Consider the following 12,514-nt stretch of genomic DNA (forward strand, 5'->3'; position numbering starts at 1 on the left):
ACACAGCCATGTTTCTGTGACAGTCTCCGCAACAGCTTCTTGGAGTCGGGGCATTTTCCTACTGGTGAACCAGTAGGGGAGAAGAAAGAGGGGAGAAGGATGAGCAGAAGCAGCGTTGCCCTTGTCTAGCAGACTCCCTGCAGAAAAGGAAGAGTTGGTAACATCCTTTCTGCGAGCCTTGGGGAAAGGGCCAGTGAATTTGAAGTGGGGCCACCACCACAGCACACCAGAAGTGCAGGCAGGGGAAGCATTGCAAAGAGTAAAAAGGACTGGAAGAGGTGAAATCTGCTGTGAGAGATGGACAGTTCTGCTATTGATGAGGTGGGAAATAATCACTAATGGGACCACATCCAGCCGTGAGGGCAACAGCACCCTGCCAGGTGCCATTTAAGATGTATGAGAGAGCTGCTTGAAGGGTGCTCAACTGCAGGAAGGAGGGATGTAGACTTTCACATTAAATGCAAGGTAAAGAACATATGGATAAGTAAAAAAAGCACTAAATTTTGAGCATAGATCCTTTCTTGTGTCTTCTCTGCACTGTACTCTCTTTAACTGAAGCAGGACCCAGAAATCCAGATGAAAGGGCAAATTAAAAGCTTCTGTTCACCCAGCTGCTGGGAGATAGGGATTTTGAACACCACTTTCCCGTCTGAGCGCCCCAGCTTTCAAGGTGAATTTCTCCTGGTGGAATACGCACCGTTTCCCATTTGGAGCTGGTTTCTCATGTGGCTTCAGTTGTTCAGCTGCTATAAGAGCATTCAGAAAACTATCCAAAATGTTGGCAAATATACTTTTGTTTAAATTGAAGGAGAAGCACTGAGTGCTTGTGTGTTGGGCCAGTGCTGCTTTCCACGGTGGTGACCTTGCTGCTTTGCCTGCCCGTGTGTCCTGGTGGGCCAGGGCCAGGGGTCAGGAGTGGGAAATCAGGAGGAATTTCCTCCTCTTGCTCAACTGTGGACACAACGGGATTCAAGGCCAAGCAGTGTGAAGGGGAGGGGGCGCAGCTGGCTGAGCGCAGCCTGGGCGGCTCCCAGGGGAGCACGATGTGCTGCTGGGAGGTTTTGCCGGGCAGTCCGTGAGTTCGGTGGCTGTTCAGTCCACCTAGGACATCCAGAGAAGTAACTCTAGAAGGACATCCAGAGAAGCCCTGCGCCAGGGCGTACGGGTGGCAGTGCTGGGAGCTGGCTGGCCACATGGCCCTAGCTGCATATAGTTTTGCTGAGGGCGGACCGTCTGCTAGGACAAATGCATGAGTGGCGCTGAGCCTGGAGTTTTCCAATACTGCTCTGTACGACACATGAGGTATTTAAAAAGGGAGAAGGAAGCTGTAGCCAACAAAAGAGACTCCAGCCAAGCAAAACTGCCTAAATTCCCAAGTCTGTTCTTCTTCCTCTTCCTCTTCCCTCTCAAAAAATGATAGAAAGCCAATAAAAATATTCACACTAGGAATAAAGGAGTCCAGCGCAGGCTGCTCGCCCGCCTCTCCTGAGCACGAGGAAGTGCTTTTCCTAACATTGCCTTCCTCGCAGCGGAGCTAGGAGGATCCAGGCACCAGGCGCTGTTGTGCAGCACCCATCCAGGTTTGTGAGCTACATCCCAGAGCCTGGTGACCCATGCAAGGGGTGGAGGGAACCAGCGGAGGGAGAGAGAGTCCTTGCCCTGCTCAGACCCAGATTTCCATCCCACTCGATCCTACACCCTCCATTCAGACACCTAAACTAGGAGCCTACAGGTGCCCTATGGGAGCGGAAAAAGCTAAGATCTGGTTTGTTGGCGGGGGGGAATCGCTCTTTCTCGCTTTCTTTCTGCTGGCATAGAGAGCCTGGGGAGACCGAGCTCCTAACCTTCATCGGGGGGGGGGGGGGGGGGAGAATTTGGGCCCTGTGCCTTAAAGGATAAAGACAAAACCTGCGTCCCCTGCGGCTCCTCGGCCCCGGGGCTGCAGAGCAAAGCGGTTGCCTCCCTGCTGGGGGCCTGGCATGCACCAACAAGCTCCTAACTTATCTCTTCTCGTGGGAGCAAGGGAAATGCGGAAAGCATAAAGCCTTCCATTTTTATGGTGGCCCAGATGTTTCTGCCTTGACCAAAAAGGGAAGTGCTGACAGGAGCCCGATGCCAATCTGAAACGGGGGGGGGTCTTTTTTTGGCTGCCGTAATCCAAACCCAACATCTGAGGCCTCGCCGAAAGCAGCCTGACTTCGTCCGACTGCAGCCAGCGTGTGGGCTTGATGGATGTCCTGGGAGGCTGCACTCCCGCAAGCGTTTGCGTTAAATGCTTGTCCCCTGTGCTAGGAAGGGCACTTTGCAGCGAAGCCGCGTCGAGCTGGAATAGCTCACCTCGTGTTTAAATTCACAGTCAGCCTTTCCATGCTCCTTCGAGCAGCACCCTACCAGTGCATCTGCATGTCTGCCTGCCCAAGGGCCCCACATCCTTAATAATAAACGCCCCAGCCAGGGCCCATGGGTGCGTCCGGGCCGGGCATCACCCGGGCAGGGGTGAGCAGCAAGCGGGGGCCGGGGATGGCGCTGCCCTGCCCGCGGAAAGCAGCCGGAGGCGTTGAATAAACTTCTCGCCCTTGCTTCAGCTGGGGTCCCGCTACGGCACAGGGCGGCCGGGTGGATAGGTATCGCGTCCGTTACTATAGCAGCACCTCGCCGGGGATGTCGGCGGGAGGGAGGTGGAGGGGGCGGGCGGGCGGCAGCGAGGATGAGCCCGGTGAGACAGTGCCAGGCTGGCCCCGGCGCAGGCGGCAGCCCCCGGCCTGCTGCCCTTCCCGGGGGGCTGTGCTAGCCCCCGCCGACCTTCTCGCTGTGGCAAAGCTGCTCCAAATTTTTTTTTTCTTTTAATTCTTCTTCCTCCAGCAACCGGTTGCTTCAGCGAGGGGACACGGGTCTGGCGTCGGGAAATATGACAGCAGCGGCAGAGGCTTGCTAACGTGAGGGATATACTGGTGCTGGACAAAATGCCTCGCAAGGGGTTCGGGGCGCTGAAGGAACGGGTTTTGCTGCCGGGGAAGGAAGAGGTGAAGAACACCATCAGCGACTCGCTGGGGAAGCTGCGAAGGTAAAACCCGAGGGACGATTTCCAGGCAGATCCGTCGGTTAAATTCATTAAAAAGAAATGAAGTGTAGGAAAAGCGTAAATATAAAACAGAATTTAGAGTTGCAAAAACCAGCATGTGAGTCCAGAGAGTGGGAGACACCTTGCTGCAAAGCAGAAGAAGCGGTGTTACAACAGCATATAACTGTAGACTATAGGAGATTCATTTTTAAGAAAAAAGAGGTGAAAATAAGTTATAAAATAGCCTTCTAACATTGCAAACAGCATGAAAAAATGCTTTAATTAAAAGTGTTTTAAATAAATAAATGTGAATAAGTCTGTCTTTTATCTTGCGTGAGGAGAACTGATGATTTAATGAGAATTAACATTCCCAAATGACTCCAGTACTCTTGAAAGTAGACTTAAGGTTCCTAAATCGCTGGAGCATTTTGGAAAAAATCTTGTTCTGAGACACTAAGAGAAAATGTATTCAGTAGAGATGCGCATGTGTGTGTTTGTGTGTTTATTGAGACTAACAGAAATCAGAAAGAGAGGCAGGAGAAGCAGCTGCTTGCTAGCATCTAAGCAAGGAAAAAGATTAAAGATTTTTATCTTAATCTGGAAGTTTATAATACAACAAACAGCAAAAATTCTTTTTTGGTAAATACAAATACTCTACGGCATCTTTCGTAAAGGAAAAGAGATTGCTCATCTAATTGGAAGATTTCTTCTGCTAGTAACGGCCACTGACTGCATTCACTTGTGTAATCAATAGACGACAGCCCAAGGGTCCGATGGCATTTCTTGCATGCTTGATGTTAACTGTTTTAAATGTTTACAATGGTCAGGCCAACTTCTAAACTGAATTTATTTTTAACATGAATTATATTTGCTTTCATAGCTGTCCTGTTAGTTTGTTTGGGGAATGTTCTTTTCAGTTAAGATACAATCCTTAGCCTATCTGAACATGTCTTTGATCATAAGAAAATGTACAATAATTTACATGTATTACACTACAGCACATATATGGAAGCAAATAACTGCGCACTTTTAAAGAAGTTACTAACATGCACTTTTACATTATTAGCTACACTGAAAATTTCTATATCATGTGAGCAGAGCACCTGAGGTCTACATAGTTTCTACTTAACTTTTCTCCATTTACAGTCTTAGAGACAAAGTCTGGAATTTTGCTTTTTTGACTTTTAAGAAACTCTACAGAAATAAAAGGGAGCATTTTTCTGTCTCAGTGTCAAAGTAAGTTATTTATTCAATCATATATTCTCTTTGCTGTGGGTTTTGCTGGCCTTTATGACCAAATACCTGTAGGGTTGGTATTTAGTGAGTATGTAATGTAGCAGCACACTGGATTTGTTATGTGGAAATGCTGTGCAAGCTTTGGATTATCTGGATTATTCTCCTCTTGAAGCTGTGTATCAAGGATGTCATACCGGTTCCTGTGTAGCTGATAATACTGATCTCCAACTCAAACAACATTGCTACCAAGTCAAACCAAACCAAAATTGAATTGAGATGCAAGAAAGTCTGCTGAACTTGATTATTTTCTGTTTTTAAACATAAGTATGCCAGTGCCTTTCACAGATGTACTAGCCAATGGAGGAAATAATGCCAAGCAACAAAAAGTTATTTTTACTATGTCCATAATCAAATTTAAGTGAGAACTGCTGTAAGTTTAGCAGTCTCTTCAGCTGTATTTGAAGGTTTCCATACGGAATGAAACATGTATGTGTTTAACTTCAATTGAAGTTCATTTTCTACAGCTTAGCCTAAAAACAAGTGTAACATACTTATTTCTTTCATGATGGTATATATGTATATAGGACTATATGTATTACAAGGTCAGTTTCAACCTTGACTTTGCTCTTCATCCAATCCTATTGGCTTCAGTTTGTTGTAAATCGGCAAAGAATTTGGCTTCTCTTCTAGCATTTGATGGATGATAGATTATATTAATGCACATTCTTGATTAGGTCTTTGAGTGTGATGTTACAGCCTGGCATGTGTTGATGTGGGATCAAAACCAGCAACTGGAAAGAAAAATGCTTTTTAGCCTTGCTAAAAATGATGAGTGTCTGCCTTCCTACCACATTTCTCCTGTCTTGCAAATATGAGGGTAGATCCCAGAAGTCAGTGTTTGACAAAATCAGTCACCAGTTACCAGCTGCTCCATACCAACTGCCCACAGACGAGGTCTAGTGCTAAAGCACAGGCAATATAAGCAACTAACTGTCTCCTCACAGGTGGGTAGGACCCTCGGATTATTTTGTGGGTGCTGCAAACACAGTCTGCCCACAGGAGGTTACTGCAGGGAAGGTGGGTCCTGGAGGGGAGGCAACGGAGACTGAACAGAGGAGGCCTGAGATGCCAGGCTGTTGCCAGCATTTTCATTTGCTGGATCTTAGAAAAAGACCCATTTGTTGTTGGATCATCATCATCTGGAATAAGTTACCAAGATGATACAAAATAAGTTTTTATGCAAAATCTAGTTTGTTCTTGATTAGTCAAACACAATGAGGCTGCAGGAAATAATTGAGAGGATCCAAGGCTTGGGTGAACGAATGTCAGAGATAGGGCTCACCTTTATAGATTTTCCAAAAAAGAAACCTTCTTCTGCAGACCTTCTGAATTCAGCAGGTACGAGCACTTTGGGACTTCAGTGTACTTGGTGTCTACACACAAAAAATCCATGAACTAAAATTAAATCTCAGGCCCTGTCTGCCCTGAGGATTTCAGTGGTATTTGACCAGCCAATGGCAATCGTGAGCTTATCAATGAAGAGGAAAATGACTAAATGGGTTTACAACTCTTTAATATCATCACTAATGTCATATGGGCCACGTCACACAGCTGCTGTATTTAGTCTGTGTCCTGAAAGGTGTAGCTCTGGCTGCATTAGACAGCCAAAACTGCTAAAAACCGTAGCTTGCAGCTGGGTGATTTACCCTTACATTGGACAGAGCTGCTCCCCCTGCTCTGGATCATAGTCTGAGACCTCTCGAATTTTTCCTTCGCAAAAGAGTGCAGCAGGCTTAATGCACCCCAGCCTTTGTGGCACTGTGAACACAACATGGGGCACCTAGACTCATCTGGTTTGAGAGTCATGTGAGGCTCCTTGCAGGAAGGTGTTAGTGAAATGGCACGGTACACGTGTGCCGCACGTCCAGTCTGTGCTGGGGGGAGACTGCAGTGCTGCCCGGCCGCCTGGGAGTGCAGCGCCTTTGAGACACAGTCTCATGGTGCATACGTGTTTGAGACATACTATTACTTCTCACAAATATAATGCAGAAGTGAACCATAGAGGTTCCACACTCGGTCACTGGGCGACTTAAAGAAGATTTGACAGTCTGCCTTGGGATTTAGTACTCACACATCAACTGGAGGATTTGGCATAGACAGTTAACACCTGGACAAATCCCCAGAGAATAAATAAGATCTCAGAAGATTGCATCTGCTTTTGGATAAATGATAATTTTAGATAGCCAATGTATAGGTTTCTGAAATCATGCCAGGATCGTCAGTGAGTGTTGTGTGTGATGACTGATGTTGGAGGTGTAGGTGTGTGACTGGAACAGGGTGCATGTGTATAACTGAGTTGCTGTAGCCTGTAAAAGCCTGTAATGTCTTGTAAAAGTTACTCTAGAATGTATTGTAATGCATGGTAGGTATTAACATGTGTGTGACTGTAGAACTGATGTGATTTTAATCAAACAAAATGAAATGGTTTAATTCTGCTCCACCCACTTACATAATTTGATGACATAGATAATCCCTATGCTAAAGCACATAAATAGTTTGGTGAACGTATATGTATTCTAAGGATTTTAGTTATTACTGATTTGAATTTTAAAAATTTCTTTTATTCTTCCAAAATTCTACATATGCCAGAGTAGAACCATTCAATAAGGAAGAGAAACAAGGTCAGCTGGAGAAACTTGTACGCACGCTTGATGTCCAGTTGTCACAAATAAAATACAGAATTATTATAGAATAGTTATATATTTATATACATACATTCTTTATGACTTTTGACACAGAATATGGATGTAGATCTCCTCAAATAACCTAGCTTTTCTAACTTGCCAGTTGTTGCACATTTCATTAAAAGAGCAGATATAATGATATAAAGGACTATACATATCCAGGTACAGCAAAATGCTCTCCAACTTTAGTCAGATAAATTAGAAAGGAGTACTGGCTCTGAATCAGATTTCCTCTTCATCTTTGGGGTATAAGTGAAAGTTTTCAGTGGCACTATCAGAAGGTATGGATCACCTGGAACATATGTTTCTCATCTCTTTAGGAATTTATCATGCCCTCATTGTACGTCTACACTGTTCAGTAAAATAGGGCCAAAAGCAAGGTCAAACACTGGCTCCCTAAATGTCTGCACTGCTGAATTGTTAGTTTTACCCTGCCTCCATTTTTGGATTGCTATTGCAAAATAATTTTCTCCAAGACAAATCTGCTAGACAGGGGCTAACATTAAGCTTTGGGGATATGAAATATGCTGCTAGGATTTAGGATTATGGATCAGTTCTCAACCTGCTTTTCTTTGTAAGTATTGGAATCCAATAGCAAAACCAATTCTATGTAGAAGCGATGCTGGACTCACAGTGCTACTCCTGGCTCACTGGCTGTCACTTCAAACAGTGAATTTGGAGTAGAAGGATGTTTTCATGCCTATGTGAATTGACAGTCAGCTGAAAATATCCAGGTAGGAACAGATGTTTTGGCTTTGCATGATGTGTCTAATCTTTGCCAGCTGTTCAAAACAATACGCCAATTAAAATCTAATCACTCTCATGTAAATGGAGGGATTTGTAGAAGTATAAAAACTTGAGGAATTGTGCTTTGATTTATTTCAATCAATATTTTAGCTTATTTTAGGGGAAGACAAAATTACTACTTTTGCCTTTTTAATAACTCCTTTAACTCTAATAAATAACAATTCAATTGTCTTTTTACTTCCTGTGGTCTTCAGTTTTGATATTTTGACATTTTATTCAGTTTAAACCTAGCTATACAAGTTCTCAGAGTGTGGAACATATGGCATCTTCTTTTTAAAGCACCTTACTCAGAAACGTTACTCTCCGTACTCTCATTTCACTAGCAGTTCTCTGCCAGTGAATCATAAGATCTCAGTCGCTTTCAATAACACCACAGACATACCGCATTTCCTGTGTTACTTGGCTTTACTGCAAAGCCTTCACTCCAAGCTGACAATGAACTAATGATCCGACTTTGAGGTTAGCACTGCTTTGAGCAAGGGGTTAAATCAGATACCTCTGGAATTCCCTTCGGACCTAAAACACTCTGACTCTACCGTTTCTTGGAAATGTGAACTGATGGTCTGTAACATGCATTTTTTCCTGCTGCTAAGAATAGGGCTGGAGCAATGGTTTTATGATACGATGTAAAAAGGAGTAAGATAGTGGGCAGTGCACTGGTTAGCTTGTAGCTCTAAAGCCTAGAAATGCTGAGATTTTGAAGTGAAATTTGATGTTGGAAAGATGTAGTTAAGTCCATAGGAAGCATCCCAGGAAGCCATATATACCATATATATTTGCAAAACCTTTATTATAGAGAACTAGCCATTAGACTACAGGTAGTACTTTAGATTTACAGCAACTCGAGAAAGCTGTGATTTAGGCAATGCTGTTCTCCCAGCAGAAGAGCAATCCAGCTTGTGTATAGATCCAGCAGGTGTAGACCATCCATATATGGAATAAATATGAATATATGAATAGAGCATGCTACTTCTCTTACAACATCAATTAAGGGTAACTAGACTGAAAACTCAAACCAGGTTTTGTGATTAAATGAAAAGTCTTCAGATATCGTCTCCTTCTCTCATAATTCTGTGAGAGACTGTATGAACACTGCAGGCAGGCAGATGTTTGTTGATGCTGAGTCAACATCTTAAATAATGTCTTAGTATTGCCTGCACAAGTGACAAAACCTTTTTCTTACATGAATCTAAAAACAAGTGGAAAAAGTCGTAATTTCAAAGCAATTTATATAATGTCTGTTTTGGTCTGTTGTAGTTTGCTAGCTTTGAACATTTTATTGTGAAAAAGATACAGCAAATTCTGTAATGTCTGTTTTGTATCTCTGAAGTTTGTCTCCTACCCAGTTTCATGATGTAGATTAGCCCTTTCTTAAGTACGTAGACTGGTATCATTGTGATATCTTTTGAGCTATCTTTATAATCAATAAGAAAACATCAATTTTTCTGCTGTTCAAATGTAAGGACATAAGCAAAGGGTAAGCATGGCGACAGAAGTGTGGTAGATTAAAATACACTTCAGGTCAGATGTGTGAAAGAAGGAAATAAGTTACTCCTTATCAGAAAAGAGTTAATTAAACCTTTTCATCATCTTATACAGCAAGCTGGGCTTCACTTAGATTAAGTAACTGTTCACATTTTCATAGCACTGAAAGTAGTTCCATAGCAGACATGAAAGGAGATGGATCCTGAGTCCAGTGCTTCAGAGCAATGGCAAAACAGAAGGCTTTGTAATGTAACTGCTGATCAAGGTGTTCCTTTAATAAACACTTAACTTTAAGCTTGCAAGTAGTGTTTAGTGGGGTCTTCATGTATTCAGAGCCAAACCTTCTTAAGTGTTTCAGCATGTCAGAAAGCCCATATTCTGCATTTAAAATAAATGCATAAAAAGTTTATGTTAGGAAAGGAAGAATTTAGCTTCAGGCTAATGGTGTGCATTCAGTTCTTGCTGACCTGATATTTTCTGTCAGAGACATTCCCTGTTCCTATAGCACAGGATGTTAATAACTCCAATCAGATTGGGAGACCAAATTAATTTTTAATTGCACTATTGTAGGAGAAACTTCCTTCAGTGCAGGAAATACTGTTGGGAAGTGGTTCTGCTGCTGAGGTCATTTGCATCGTAAAACATTGGTCTGCCGTGCTCCTTGCATTAGCAGCAGTAGCTATGTGCCCTCTGCGGAAGCCTCCCTTCTACCACAGCTGACACAGGGCTCCAGGGGCAGCACCCTCATAACTTAGGTACCTATTCATGATCTTCAACATTGTCCTTCTCTTGATGATACTTCTGAAATGTTATATGACAAAAAATATTGGTCTGAGCTGGTAGCTTATGGGTGGTCTCTCGCAGAGTAAGTGAGCGGGTACCATTCGCTCCTTTTCCTGAGTAAATAGTAAAGTCCACGTCCCCTGGCCTTTCCTCTCTGTTCCTCCCTAACTGCACTGCAGCTGCTACAACAGACTGGTTCCCGGGGAAGCCCTTTCAGTCTCTCCTGCTGAGGACAGGTGAATTGACAGCCCTGAAAGTTCCTGTCTTTCTCCAGACTTCATTAAATATTAAGAATTTGAAACAAAAGTGCAACACAGTCAACAGTAGGAGTTGAGGAAGTTCATTTTGCAACGACCTAAAACCTTGCAGTGAGAGGATGTTTCAGAGAAGAGGGGACATGTGAATTCAAACCCCTTCAGGCGGAGAAAGGGCTGGGCCGTGGTCTTTCACATCTTAAATGAGCGCTCTGATGCCAAAGCTTCCTTTCCCCTTCGATTTAGCCTGATTTTTGTCAAGTGAAACCAGTGAACAGAACAGGTGAAACCAGTTCTTGGCTGAGCGTGTTTTGTGCTGTATATATGCTTTTCTGGAAACCTACTGTCAGCTCTGGTTAACAGCTGTAATTAGAAATTATGATGCATTTCTTCATATTTATATAGGCATAGCAGCCAGTAGAATTTATTACAGTTTCTGCTGACCTCAATACAGCTTTCATAATTATGCTCACAAATAGCCTGAGAACAGTTCTCTAGCTAGCTGTCCAGCTAAGTGGCTTGGGTTTACAAACTTGAGAGGTTACTCATGAAAAAATGCAGGCTATACCAACCTTTAAAAGCCTGCGTGATGTTAACTCATCACACCATCATGAGACAAATGCCTAGCAAGCAGATGATTCAGTGGCTGACTGGAGCATATAACTGGCTATCTACATTTCAGCAAATCTAACTGACAGAATAAGGTATTTTTGTTTTATCTGTCTTAATCCTTTTAGGAAAATTGATGGCACCAATGTAGAGGAAGATCACATTGAAATGACTGAAGAGGGGAGGCCCGTGCGGTCAAGCACCCAAAAGCCTCCGCTGTTTGACTGCTACTGCTGTGGGCTGCCTAAGCGCTACATCATTGCCATAATGAGTGGTCTTGGCTTTTGCATTTCATTTGGAATTAGATGCAACCTGGGTGTTGCCATTGTGGAAATGGTGAACAATAACACAGTTTATGTTAATGGAAAACCAGAGCTTCAGGTGAGGAACTGTCTTTCTTTCTTTCTTTGTTCTTATCTGGACCCCATTGCAACATTGTCAAAGTACCACATATCAAAGGATGGTATATTTTAATTATAAAATTACCACCCCCATCTCTCATATTACCCCAATAACATAGGGAAATGCTATTTTCTTGTGCAGATCAGAAACTAAGGCAGAGAGACACTTGTGTCTGGGTTCCCATAGATGGTTAGGTATTTAATTCCTTTTTAGGTCCCTAAGTCACACTAAAAATCTGTGGGATCTGAACATTTTCTGAAGATCTTGCTCAATGTCATACAGGATGTAAGTGGCAGAAATGAGAACTGAATTTGGTTCCCATGACCATCAGGTCTCTGATCTTTCAGTCACAGACATTTTGTTGCAGTGGTAGAAGCTTTTACTACTTCTGCTACCTGTCTGTCCTTTCTGTCAGGGAAAAAATCACACCAAGGGAAAGGGTGATTGAATGAGACTTGTGTCATCTTGTCCCTAGCTGCCATAGGATGTAGTGTAAATGGTTGCTGCTAGGCATTTTTAAAAGATTTTTCTTTTTTTCACTTTTTGGTATCTTGGAGTAATAGCCTGAATGTTGTTCCATCAATGCTCATTACCTTAACTATAATCAAAGAAAAATCACTTTTTATAAAAGTTTTGGTCTTTGAAGTGCCACAGGATCAGTGTTGCTGATCTTTCAAGGAGAATGGAAGGTGGTATTGATGGAGTATTTTGAAGTGGGAAAAGTTGTCTCTCAGGGAAATGTGCACTGATGCTGCTACAGAAGGAACAATTCATTCTCTACGTAGGGCTGGGTCCACTCCAGTCAAATCAGTAGATGACTTTTGAGACCTTAAAGTAGTCACTAGTGAAGGGGGGGGAAAGTTTTTTAAAGGTTATTAATAATGCAGATTGTTGTCTAGAGATTTTTGGAGTAAAATGCCAAGGTATTTTCAAATCAGAGTAGAGGGCATGTTGTTAACAGTAGATGACTACAAACCTTTAAATATGCACCTGAGAAACTGTAGGTTCAGTGCATATCTTAGTTTCCCCAGGGAACTTATCAGTCCTGCTTTGGTACAGGGATGTGATCTCTTGAATTCCTTTCTGGAACTTCATGAACTTGAGTCTCATTTACACTTGCTCTAATTATTGAC

At 43.0% G+C, this 12,514-nt stretch overlaps 1 protein-coding gene across 1 annotated transcript in view; it reads left to right on the forward strand.

Annotated features, from left to right (window-relative positions):
- Positions 1 to 2,873: 2,873 nt before the first annotated feature.
- Positions 2,874 to 12,514, forward strand: part of SLC17A8 (solute carrier family 17 member 8) — a 29,096-nt gene continuing 19,455 nt past the window's right edge. The window contains exons 1-2 of the mRNA XM_026109500.2: positions 2,874 to 3,064; positions 11,108 to 11,360. Coding sequence (XP_025965285.1) covers positions 2,964 to 3,064; positions 11,108 to 11,360 — 354 coding nt within the window. The 5' untranslated portion in view covers positions 2,874 to 2,963. The remainder of the gene's footprint in view (positions 3,065 to 11,107; positions 11,361 to 12,514) is intronic.

Source organism: Dromaius novaehollandiae, chromosome 1 (genome assembly GCF_036370855.1).
Source record: "Dromaius novaehollandiae isolate bDroNov1 chromosome 1, bDroNov1.hap1, whole genome shotgun sequence".
NCBI lineage: Eukaryota > Metazoa > Chordata > Aves > Casuariiformes > Dromaiidae > Dromaius > Dromaius novaehollandiae.